The sequence below is a fragment of the Mirounga angustirostris genome, unplaced genomic scaffold, assembly GCF_029215605.1.
Source record: "Mirounga angustirostris isolate CCGP_5_RB_7025 unplaced genomic scaffold, mMirAng1.0.hap1 SCAF_6, whole genome shotgun sequence".
NCBI classification, from domain to species: domain Eukaryota; kingdom Metazoa; phylum Chordata; class Mammalia; order Carnivora; family Phocidae; genus Mirounga; species Mirounga angustirostris.
In genome coordinates, this window is record NW_026991714.1 from 28,990,801 (window position 1) to 29,003,119 (window position 12,319).

Below are 12,319 nucleotides of genomic sequence, written 5' to 3' on the forward strand. Positions count from 1 at the left end.
TTTTTATGACCATAAAATATACACGAATACATCCTCCTTGCTTAACATGGGTGCATAAAGGTTAAAATCCTCCCTCACTAAACTCTCCACTCCACTTCCTCTCTACTTCGACGTAGCTGCGTGCACATTTCCCCACACCTTTCTCAGTACCTTTGCTACAAGTGTGAATGTATATTCATATGTAACATGCGCATAGATGTGTGTGTGTGTGTGAATAATATATATTGCCCTTTCTTTTTCTGTGTATGAGACCGTATGTATTGTCCTGTGACTTCCCATTTTCACTTAGCATTATGCTTTGGAGAGCTTTCCATGTTAAAACACAGAAATCTAGTTGATTCTTGTAAACTGCACAGCATTCCCTATGTGAGGATGGTGAACACTTCTGATAGCAGCCGTCCCTCAGTGGAGCGTGGTTGTTTCCAGCAGTGCCTGCGTGTACCCGTCCCAGGGACAGGTGTTTCTTCGACGTAGATTCCTTCTGGGGAAAGGCCCGTGTGTGGTACCCTATCGGAGGCCCCAATACAAGAGCACCAGTTCCGAGCCGCAGGGCCTTACGTTCCTTACCTTCTGTATTGCCCTCTGCCGCCTTCCCTCTCCAGGTGATGGCAATGAGGCCATTGGTGCTCTGATCCAGAACTACATCCGGGAGATTGAGGAGCTGCGGTGAGTGCGCCCCAGTGTATCTGGGAGCGGTGGAGGAGGGCCTGGGCCGGGCCAGAGCCCAGAGCCCGGGGCTCCCCTGGCCCCAACCGCTGGCTCTCCCCATGCAGGACGAAGCTCCTGGAGAGTGAGGCCATGAATGAGTCCCTGCGCCGCAGCCTCTCCCGGGCCTCGGCTCGGAGCCCTTACGCCCTGGGTGCATCTCCGGGCGCTCCGGCCTTCGGGGGCAGCCCGGCCAGCTCCATGGAGGATGCCTCTGAGGTGATCCGCCGGGCCAAGCAGGACCTGGAGCGGCTCAAGAAGAAGGAGGTCAGGCAGCGGAGAAAGAGGTGAGCGGAGTGCGCCCACGGCTCTGCGGGCTCTCCGGGAACACGGCCGCCCGCCCGCCTGCCTGTAGCGGGGGGCTGCCCCGGGGCTGCTTGGGAATGCACTGAGCACATTTGCTTAGCTTTTTGGGCAGAAGCCACCCACCTTTCTCTAATGCTGCACCTTCCCCCGAGGGGAGGGAGGGTGGAAATGACCCAGGGTTAATTCTAGACTGGGGGTAGAGAGGAGCAGCCAGATTCTCTGCAGAACAGGAACCCAGCCCCACCCTCCTGCCCTCTCCTACACCCCTTGCCACATGCTCAAAGCTAACCTGGCCTACCCTTCACTCCTGGGCAGCCCAGAGAAGGAGGCCTTCAAAAAGAGGGCAAAACTCCAACAGGAAAACAGTGAGGAGACCGACGAGAATGAGGCTGAGGAGGTGAGGGACTGTCCCCGTCCCCTCCCCTCTACATGTTTACCCCTCCCCACCGTCCCCGCTGAGTGGAGGGAACCCCATGACCACCTTGGCAGGGTGGGGGAGGGGCTTAGGCCTGCCTCCAGTTGAGTTGGTCCCCGAGCTTCCTCACATGGCTGGCTGGTTGCCGTGGTGGTCTCCATCCCTCAGTTCCCCCACCTCATCCCAAATGGGTGAGGCTGGGCAGGGAGGCTCTCCCAGAGGGGCTCTGCCCAGGCTGTTGGGGGAGTCAGGTGGCACTCTTTCGGGACTGGGGGTTGGCACAAAGGGCCCTGACTGTGGTCTGCCCCATTCCCCACTCTCTTGACACACCTGAAGCCTTGTCCAGACTCCCTTGGCTTCTGGGCTCTCCTCCCTGAGGCCAGGCCCAGCCTGAGTGAGGAGGGCCCACTGGCCACCCCTAATGGTGCTTGGTGCTCAGGAGGAGGAAGAGCGAGATGAGAGTGGCTGTGAGGAGGAGGAGGGGCGTGAGGATGAAGACGAGGACTCGGGCAGTGAGGAGAGCCTGGTGGACTCGGACTCAGACCCTGACGAGAAGGGTGCGTGTGCCCAGGCTGGGGCAGGGGGAGGCGACTCGCCAAATGGCAGGTGCCCGGGGTGGGCTGACAGTCAGCACTGGGCCCAGAGAAACTGCTCAGACCTTCCAGTTACAAGACCCTGAGCCAGATGCCTCTTGGCTGGGGTCAGGCCTTACTTGAATTCTCAAAGAATGTGGACGTCCAGTGCCTGGAACTCCCAGACGTGACACCACCACCACCAACAACAAAAACAAGAGTAGTGATGAGGATGACAGCGCTCATTATATGCCAGGCACCGCTGTGCTCAACCCTCCACGTGGCATGGGGTTTTCAGTTCTCACTACAACCCTGGGCATAGGTGTTCGGAGCTCCCCCAAGCCCAGAGAAGTCTAGTGACTTTCCCCAGCATGGTAGGTGCAGAGCCGGGCCTTGAATGGTGCCAAAACCCACTCCTCTAAATTGGGGCACCTGCCCTGCCACCATTTCTGACCCACAGCCCTCCTTCCCCTAGGCTGGGTCCCATGCCAGGTAGACCTTGGCCTCTAGGGCACAGCAGGGGTGGTGGGATGCCTAGACATCCCACCCCCCCAGATCCTGGGCCAGCCTCCAGTTTCTGAGGCCAGTCTTCCAATGTGTCACCCCACCTGGCGGCCCTTACCCACCATGGGACTTATCATTGCCTCCAGCCTCTGGTCACTGGCCGTGGCCGACCAACAGAAAGCCCCAGCACCCCCTCCCGCCCTAAGCCCCTGGCACTGGATGGAGCCTGTCTCTGCCCCACAGAGGTGAACTTCCAGGCCGACCTGGCCGACCTGACGTGTGAGATCGAGATCAAGCAGAAGCTGATCGATGAGCTGGAGAACAGCCAGAGGCGACTGCAGACTCTGAAGCACCAGTACGAGGAGAAGCTGATTCTGCTTCAGAACAAGATCCGAGACACACAGCTGGAGCGTGACCGCGTGCTGCAGAACCTCAGTGAGACCACCACCGCCCCCCTCCCCTCCCCACGCCCTCGCTTTCCCCTGAGGCACCTCCGCTGTCACAAGCCCCCCCGCAACTGGCACCTTGGGCATCTACCCGGTCTTCTGACCCTTGGACTGTGGCCCTCTGACCCACTGTCACCTCTATGTCTAACCTGACTTCTATGCTACATTTTACATTCTTGTTATTTCATTAGCATCTTGAGTATTAGAATCCTTTATTTCCCTAGGCACATGGACATGATGTGCCATGGGCATGATGCGTCCTCAGCTTTTTTTCTACATTCAGTTCCTTGCATATTTTCCTTTAAACCCATTTACAAACCGACCTGTTGCATTCTATCTTCTTCTTCTTTTTTTTTTAAAAGATTTTATTTATTTACTTGACAGAGACACAGCGAGAGAAGGATCACAAGCAGGGGGGAGTGGGAGAGGGAGAAGCAGGCTTCCCGTTGAGCAGGGAGGCCAATGTGGGGCTCGATCCCAGGACCCTGGGATCATGACCTGAGCCAAAGGCAGACGCTTAACGACTGAGCCACCCAGGCGCCCTGCATTCTATCTTCTTTATAGTTGCTCTTTAGCACATTCATTCAATCACGGTTTCATTCATTCGCTCTTACAGAGCTGACCTTATTCTAGGCGCTAGAGATATTGGGGTGAGCAAAATCCCTGCCTCGTGATGTGTATGTTCTGGTGAGGAGAGACAGACATAAATAAGATAAATAAGCGGAGTCTGTGATGTGTCCGATGGTGATCAGTACCATGAAAAAGACGGAGCAGGGAAGGAGGACAGGGTGTGGCGGGGAGTGGAGTGGAGTTTTATAAAGGGTGGTCATGGAAGATGTCACGGAGAAGGTGACATGTGAGCAGACCCCAAGGAGGTGAGAGAGGGCTGGCGGAGAGTGAGCAGGGGCTGAGCCCTGCAGGCAGAGAAGATGCCGAGCCCTGGGGACGGGAGTGTGCCTGGCATGTGGTGGAATGACAAGGGGCAGCCAGCTCAAACACAGTGGCAAGAGATGCGATAATGGAAGAACTACGGGACCAGGTCACACTCGTCATTTTAAGGACATCACTTTCTTCTCTGAGGAAGATGGGAGTTTGAAGAGAGGGATGGGCTATAGGTTTTAAAAGCATGTTGGGGGTGGGTCACTGGCTGCTCAGAAGGGGAATGAAAGTGGTGGCTGGAGGCCAGTTAGAAAAGTGTTAACAAAGATCCTAGTGAATTATTAGGGGAAAAAATTTAAGAAAAGAAAAGATCCTGGCGAAAGAGGATTTAGGCAGGAGGTGGTGAGGAGTGGTCCTGTTCTGGATGCATTTCGAAGGTAGAGACAAAAGGTTCTGTTGATTGACTGGGTGGAGGATGTAAGAGGAGCCAAGGATGTCTCCAGGCTTCAAGTTTCTGGAAGGGTGGTGATGACATCTATGGAGACGGGGAAGCCTGCTAGGGTGAGGGAGACAGAGCTTGGGAGTCTGGTTTTGTGCCTGTTAAGTCAGAGATGTCTGTGACACATCTCCATGGAGACGCCTGTAGGCATTTCAGGTAGCAAAGGTCAAGGTTAGAGAATCTGCTTATTCCTTCTGCTCTGGCCCACATCACTATCTTCTTAACTAGCTCTTTCCTTCCCCCTGGCCTGGCCCTTTCCTCCAGTCATGGGTCCCAACCGAGCCAGCAGGAGTGGACCACAGGACCCTCGCAGGAAGCTGGTGACTGGGGGCTCGGAGATTTTGAGATGAAAACACTCCCTCAAGGTCCAATAGAATGTTGGAGCAGGAGGGGGAGTTGGCATCTTCCAGCCTGATCCCCTCATTGTGTAAATAGGAAACAGGCACACAGACGGGTGTGACTTGCTCACGGTCCCGCAGGGAGACTAGAACCCAGGCTCCTGCTCCCCGCCACACGCCCTCTGAGCCCGAAGCTGATAGAACACTTGGGGACGTGGCACTGACAGCCGCTTCTTGCCACTCTCAGGCACCATGGAGTGCTACACGGAGGAGAAGGCCAACAAGATCAAGGCGGATTACGAGAAGCGGTTGCGGGAGATGAACCGGGACCTGCAGAAGCTGCAGGCCGCGCAGAAGGAGCACGCGCGGCTGCTCAAAAACCAGTCCCGCTACGAGAGGGAGCTGAAGAAGCTGCAGGCCGAGGTGGCTGAGATGAAGAAGGCCAAGGTAGGGGTCAGGGGGGGTGGCCATGGATGTCTTCTTAGAATCCACTTACCGTGTTAAAAATAATCATCGCTGTGAGCGTGGACAGTCTTCTTGAGACACAGCAGCATTGCATAAGTCAGCCGGTCCTGGTCCTGGACACTGTCCTCTGAGCCGGGGTCCTCGTCCGGGGAGGGGGAAACCACCTTTCCCAGGAGAGGGGCAGGTGTGGATCTCCAGGGGGTGCCGCTCTATACTGCCCCCTGTGGTAGGAAACTGCACCAGAGTTCCTGTGAGGCGTCTCCTGGGGCCGGCTTTGCCTATGGTAATGATAATAATTACCATTGTTTGAGTGCGTACTGTGGCCAGGTTCTAGGCTGGTTGCCTAATATGCATGAGCATACTAAAGTCCTGAGGAGATCCTCATGAAGGAGGTCCTGTTATTATTCCTATTTTTTACATGGGAAGGTGAGGCATGCAACGTTGGGCGGATGGCCCTCTGTCTAGGGGGACACGGCTCTTCCCCAGGAAGCCTCTGACCCCTGACCCCAGCAGATACCACCAGCTCAGGTCAGGCTTGGGCTGCTCTGTTCAGTGCCAGTCCTTGGGGAGAACACTCATTCTGGACCCTGAAGACTCGGCAGCAGCGAGCCCTCCTCTTTGTAGATTCACCCCTGCAGAGCCTGCCCTCTGAGAGAGAAGCCAACCCCCTCCCCCCAAGCCCCAGCCCCCTTATAGCCTTGCCTCCCTCCCTCCCAGGCCGTTTCCTCTCAAGACTGTCCTCAGGGCAGCGCAGGCTGGTGATATTCCTCGTCATTCTGAGGCCTCAGTGGCAGAGGAAGGGTCAGCCTCCGCATGACTCTCATTTCCCTGTCACTGGGAAAGTGTCTCAAGCCCTGTGTACATTGCACTGTCATGTTTTGGGCACCAGGACGTGGCGGGAGGGGGCGGATGCCGCAGTATCCCAGGTACACAGCTCTCTATCAAGTTGGGTCACCTCCGGCAGCACCGAGGGTTCCGTCTGTGCCTTCGCCACAGCTCCGACAACTCCGGGTTCCAGGCTTTCCATACCTGATCGCTAGCCCTGCTCTGGACCGGCATGCTGTCATCCCTGGGGCTATAATAAGAGCTAGATTTGGGGGGCAAGATGACCTGGGTCAAAAGTCTGACCGTTCATGTCTCTCTGAGGTTCATTTCCTTGTTTCTACAACGAGAACGGTAATGCCTCTCTCGTGTGACTGTCGTGAGAACAGTGCTTGGTGTACTCGATAAATGTTCTCGATAAATGGTGGTGACTCTTATTGTTGTCACTGTGAGCCTGGCCCTGGGATGTGGCTTGGACCCTGGCCTCAGCCCTGTCCGTGGGAGAGAGGCAAGTGGTCCACCCACGTGGGATAACCTGCCTCCGGCAACCCCTGGCTGGTCCTCGAATGGCCAGACCCAGGATGGTGGTTTGGGGAAGGGGCCACCAGGGGCCATGACGTTTGAGAGTGGGGGGCAGGGTGGTTACACCGGCACAGCTGGGCTGGCAGGAAGGCCACTCCTTCCGGCAGGTTGCCCAGGTGGTGGGGCAGAGCTTCAACTCCCGCGGAGGAGCAGGAGCAGACCCCTCGCTCCAGACCCCTGAGCCCCAAGCCAGTGCTGCCTGGCAGGCTGCCGCCCCTGCCCAGCATCCTCAGAGCCAGGCCCTCCCCAGAGGGTGTAGGTCCCCACTGCCCAGCCCTGCCTCACCCCTCAGCCCCACCGCCACCCCTGCCTGTCCCAGGTGGCCCTGATGAAGCAGATGCGTGAGGAGCAGCAGCGGCGGCGGCTGGTGGAGACTAAGAGGAACCGGGAGATCGCTCAGCTCAAGAAGGAACAGCGGCGACAGGAGGTGAGGGAGGGGCAGCCCCTGGGGGCCGCCACCTCCCTGTGTGCCTGGCTGCCCCTCGGCTCCCACAACCCTAAGCAGTAACAGTCACACTTGCAGCAGGGCACAGCCTAGCATGGGAGGGAACAAGCACGAGAGGCTTCTGGTCCACCCCGTCTAGTGCAGGGGGGTGGGGGGAGACTTGAGCCCCAGAGGGGGCAGGCCCTTGCCCGGGGTCGCCAGCAAGCCAGAGCTGGGACTGCGCAGCTCCCGGCCCTGAGCCCGCTGGTCCCAGGTTCCCTGCCGTGGTGTGGACGAGAGGCTGAGGGGATTCCCTGCACCGAGAGAACGGTCTGCACTGTGACCTCTGGGAAGGGGAGCCAAACTCGGGGTTCCATATTATCAATAAGTTTGGGCTGCACGAGAATCCGCCCCAAAGCCAGGCTTTTGCCTACAGAGCTGGGCAGACCAGGCCGCGGAGCCTAAGTGCGGACCCCGACCCCCCTCTCTCACCCACAGTTTCAGATCCGAGCGCTGGAGTCCCAGAAACGGCAGCAGGAAATGGTCCTAAGGAGGAAAACCCAGGAGGTGAGCGAGACGCCGCTCCCCTTCTCCTGAGTTCTTCCCGAGTCGGGAGGGACCAAGTCCCACCGGTGGCTCTGGCTCTGGCTTGTCACTCAGCACACAGTGGAGCAGAGCCTGTGTGAGGCCCGTTACGAGGGCCTTTCTCAACAAGGGGACTGAGGTATGAAGGCAGGGCTGCGGGCTCTGGTCCCAGAGGCCTGAGACCTTAATGAAAAAGGTTGAAGTCTCAGGTGTTCATTTCCCATCAGAGAGCCCTTGGCTCTTTCTCAGTCCCAAGCTCAGGCGAGGATGGAGCAGCCCCTGTATCCACCCCATCTGGCACTCCCCGTATCCACCCCATCTGGCACCCCCCAATTTGGGCCTTTTCACCAGTTCCAGGGCGCCCCCGCTCACTGGGTTCCTCTTTTCTCGACCCCAGGTTTCCGCACTGAGGCGCCTGGCCAAGCCCATGTCTGAGCGGGTGGCTGGGCGTGCAGGACCGAAGCCGCCCATGCTGGACTCGGGGGCTGAGGTGTCAGCCAGCACCACGTCCTCCGAGGCTGAGTCAGGGGCCCGCTCTGTCTCCAGCATCGTGCGCCAGTGGAACCGCAAGATCAACCACTTCTTGGGGGACCACGCTGCACCTGCTGTCAACGGCACCCGCCCTGCCAGGTGAGGCGGACGGGCAGGGCCAGGGAGAGGCGAGCTCGGGGAAGTGGGGTCCTGTGACGGGTCCACATGGCTGTCAGCTCTGGGGGGGGGGCATGCAGGGGCGTCCATGGAGCTGCAGAGGTTGAGAGTGCTCCTAACCAGGTGGGCAGGGGGATGGGGAAATAGGGAGTGGGAATTAAAATAAAATACAACAAAATGATTTTAAAAATGCATTTTCTCCCAAAAGAACATATTATTAACAGTGCTAAATGACCGAATACATACAGAAAACCTGAAAAAAAAAAAAAACAACTTTAAAAAGGGGAGTGCTCCCAACCAATTCCCTGTGCATCTGTCTCCCAGAAAGAAGTTCCAGAAGAAGGGGGCCAGCCAGAGCTTCAGTAAGGCTGCGAGGCTCAAGTGGCAGTCCCTGGAACGGAGGATCATTGACATCGTCATGCAGAGAATGACCATTGTCAACCTAGAGGCTGACATGGAGCGGCTCATCAAGGTGGGCCTGACCACAGGGAGCCCAGGGCTCCTGCCCCTGCTTCCTTGCCATCTCCCCTCCGCCAGTCCTCTGCCATTTCTGACATCTCTGGCTCATCAGACCTCCTCATCCCCCTTCCACCCGCTCCTTGTGCCTGCTCTGGGATCCAGAGGTGCAGGGGGGCCTGAGGGAACGGTGGGCTGGGCGGCAACCCGAGGCTTGTCCATCACCCTCCCTGCAGAAAAGGGAGGAGCTGTTCCTCCTGCAGGAGGCGCTGCGGAGGAAGCGGGAGCGGCTGCAGGCTGAGAGCCCGGAGGAGGAGAAGGGCCTGCAGGAGCTGGCCGAGGAGATCGAGGTGCTGGCGGCCAACATTGACTATATCAACGACAGCATCACCGACTGCCAGGCCACCATCGTGCAGCTGGAGGAGACCAAGGTGCCCACGGGGCCTGGCCCGGCCGGGGTGGAGGCAGGAGGGATGCGGGGGTGGGGTGGGGGGGCAGCCTCGGTGACAAGGGGTCGCTGCCTCTCCATCCTAGGAGGAACTGGACTCCACGGACACATCCGTGGTCATCAGCTCCTGCTCCCTGGCCGAAGCCCGCCTCCTGCTGGACAACTTCCTCAAGGCATCCATCGACAAGGTGGGCCAGCAGCTCACCTCCTGGGGTGGGGGTGGGGGGCCTGCAGTCACAGGCGCCTCTGTCCTCTCCCCTCGTGGGGAAGCCCACGGGCCTGGCTCCTAAGCACGTCACTTACAGGCTAGAGCGACCTGCCTCACCTCCCAGCCTCTGATTCCGAAGCTCTAAAGCTGGGGCGGTGACAACAGGCTCCTCGCTTGCTCTCGCAAGGTGATGCATGCCAGTGGCTTGGCACAGCGCTTGTCACATAGCAGGGCCTCCCTTAGAAGTGACCCTACGTGTCTGGTCCAGGCCCGTCCCCAGCAGGGCTCGAGGGTGTTGGGAGAAGTGTGTATGTTGGGGCTGGGGCAGCGGGAAACAGACCACGTTCCACTCAGGAAGGTTTACACTGGAACCTCGGATGTCCCTTGGCATGTCCTGGGCTCCTGTCCTCTCTCCCTGACAGCGGGCCAGAGGGTGCGCCACCTTCCCGCTAGGGCCTGTTGTCTTTGGGGACAGACACCACATAGTATGCATGCAGCGTAACCGGCAAGGGGGCCGGGGAGACTCACCCCGTCCGGGGGAAGCTCCTGGCTCTACTCCATGTTACAGGGGACTGTGTTATTCTGGACTGGGGGTCCAAACAGCACAGATTGGTTTTCTCAGTTCCGAGCTAGAAGTCCGAGATTAAGGGTGTCAGCGGGACTGGTTGCTTCTGAGGTCTTTCTCCTCGGTTTGTAAAGGACTGCCTTCTCGCTTCACGCTGTGCTCCCTCTGTGTGTGCCTGTGTCCTAACTTCTTCTAAGGCCACCAGTGATATTGGATTAGGGCCAACCCTAAAAACCCCATTTTAGCATAATTACCTCTTTCAAGATTCTATTTCCAAATACAGTCACATTCTGAGGTACTGGAGGTTAGGGTGTCAACATAGGAATTTGGGAGGGTGGGGACACAGTTCATCCCATAACAAGGAGGTGTAGCCTAAGGCGACCTCCACTAACGTGTGGACATGAGGAAAGTTAAGGAGGGTGGGGACCACGTCTTTGGTCTGGGGCAGGGACGAGGGTGATGTCGGGGAGTTAGCCCAGTTCTAGGACAGCTACGAGGGTGATGTGTGGGAGTTAGCCCGGCTCTGGGGCAGGTTCGAGGGTGATGTGTGGGAGTTAGCCCGGCTCTGGGGCAGGTTTGAGGGTGATGTGTGGGAGTTAGACCGGTTCTGGGGCAGGTTCGAGGGTGATGTTGGGGAGTTAGCCCGGCTCTGGGGCAGGTTCGAGGGTGATGTCGGGGAGTTAGACCGGCTCTGGGGCAGGTTCGAGGGTGATGTCGGGGAGTTAGACCAGCTCTGGGGCAGGTTCGAGGGTGATGTCGGGGAGTTAGACCAGCTCTGGGGCAGGTTCGAGGGTGATGTCGGGGAGTTAGACCAGCTCTGGGGCAGGTTCGAGGGTGATGTCGGGGAGTTAGCCCGGCTCTGGGGCAGGTTCGAGGGTGACGTCGGGGAGTTAGACCGGCTCTGGGGCAGGTTCGAGGGTGACGTCGGGGAGTTAGCCCGGCTCTGGGGCAGGTTCGAGGGTGACGTCGGGGAGTTAGCCCGGCTCTGGGGCAGGTTCGAGGGTGACGTCGGGGAGTTAGCCCGGCTCTGGGGCAGGTTCGAGGGTGATGTTGGGGAGGGGCACCCCCCAGGGTGTCTCGGGAGCAGGTTGTGTGAGGGTGGTGATGTGGGTGCTCAAAATCCCAGGCTGGGGACGGCGACCTCAGGCCTGGCTCTCCACCCACAGGGGCTACAAGTGGCACAGAAGGAGGCCCAGATCCGGCTGCTGGAGGGACGGCTGAGGCAGACAGACATAGCAGGTTCTTCTCAGAACCACCTGCTCCTGGATGCCCTACGAGAGAAGGCGGAGGCGCACCCAGAGCTGCAGGCCCTCATCTACAACGTGCAGCAGGGTATGGTGGCTGCGGGCAAAGGCCTCGAGGCTCCTGGGTTCTCCCAGTGCTCCCTAGCTCCAACCCCTGGGGGACCCTCCCCTCCCCAGAACTCCCTCAGGAGCCCCAGTCTGATGCCAGTGGATGAGATGTGGGAGGAGGCCACCCCCTCTCCCCTCACTCTCTTGGGGCCTCTCAACCCTCCTCCCTCCTCCCTCCCCAGAGAATGGTTACGCCAGCACGGATGAGGAGATCTCAGAGTTCTCTGAGGGGAGGTGAGTTTCCAAGGCGAGAGGGAGAGGTCAGCTCACAGAGCATGAACCTGGGGCTGGGGGTGGTGGGTTGCTGTAGGGTCCCAGGGCTAAGCCTAGATTTGGGGGCTCTTTGAAACCCACGAGTCTAAGGCTCAGAGAGCCAGGCTCTCAGGATCCTGAACTCCCTCTGCTTCTTCCTTAGCTTCTCCCAGTCATTCACCATGAAAGGTTCCACCAGCCATGATGATTTCAAGTTCAAGGTGAGTACCACGGGAAGGCAGATGGTAGGCTGCAGCAGGGCCAGTCTCCCCACAGCCTGGTCTCCACCTTCCTGTGCCTCTGCCCTCACCTCCCTGCCCTGACCCAGTATTGCCTCCATCTGGGATGGAGGTGCCCTGGCTGGAACTGGGAGGTGCCCAGATATGTAACCGGTTATAACTCATTCTTTTTGAGGTGTGTGGAAGGTGGGAGGAATGGCTGGAGTCACTGCCTAGTGATGTCACCAGAGCCAGAGGCCCTGCTTTCAAAAATCTCCGCATTCCCCACCTAAGACTCTGCCTCATGCTCTGGGTCAAAGACTAAGTCTAGACCTTTAGTTATTCCGCATGCAGATTACTGATCCAAAAGTATGGGAGTCAACACTGGGGTAGTTCACCCACCAACGAGGGATCAGTTATTAGTCTGAACTAAGAAACAGGATTTATTAAACAGAGAAGGGTGGGGGGGAACAGTGAATTGTGCATAGTTTTTGGATAAACTGATTAGGTGGTGACCAGCAAAGAGGTCAGTCTGAGCATTCTGTGTGTGCAGAATCTGAAGAAGGGCAGTAAAACCCTTTTAGTTGCTTTGGCTTCTCTAGAAGCCTTGAGAGAGGGTCTCTGGGTGCT

The 12,319-nt window shown here is 58.0% G+C and overlaps 1 protein-coding gene across 1 annotated transcript in view; it reads left to right on the forward strand.

Moving 5' to 3' along the window:
• Positions 1-12,319, forward strand: part of KIF21B (kinesin family member 21B) — a 48,573-nt gene that overhangs the window by 20,043 nt on the left and 16,211 nt on the right. Inside the window, exons 10-24 of the mRNA XM_045877070.3 lie at positions 603-666; positions 774-992; positions 1,327-1,408; positions 1,866-1,983; positions 2,746-2,937; positions 4,912-5,111; positions 6,853-6,960; positions 7,456-7,524; positions 7,940-8,172; positions 8,515-8,662; positions 8,883-9,077; positions 9,181-9,282; positions 11,034-11,199; positions 11,402-11,453; positions 11,635-11,692. Coding sequence (XP_045733026.1) covers positions 603-666; positions 774-992; positions 1,327-1,408; positions 1,866-1,983; positions 2,746-2,937; positions 4,912-5,111; positions 6,853-6,960; positions 7,456-7,524; positions 7,940-8,172; positions 8,515-8,662; positions 8,883-9,077; positions 9,181-9,282; positions 11,034-11,199; positions 11,402-11,453; positions 11,635-11,692 — 2,006 coding nt within the window. The remainder of the gene's footprint in view (positions 1-602; positions 667-773; positions 993-1,326; positions 1,409-1,865; positions 1,984-2,745; positions 2,938-4,911; positions 5,112-6,852; positions 6,961-7,455; positions 7,525-7,939; positions 8,173-8,514; positions 8,663-8,882; positions 9,078-9,180; positions 9,283-11,033; positions 11,200-11,401; positions 11,454-11,634; positions 11,693-12,319) is intronic.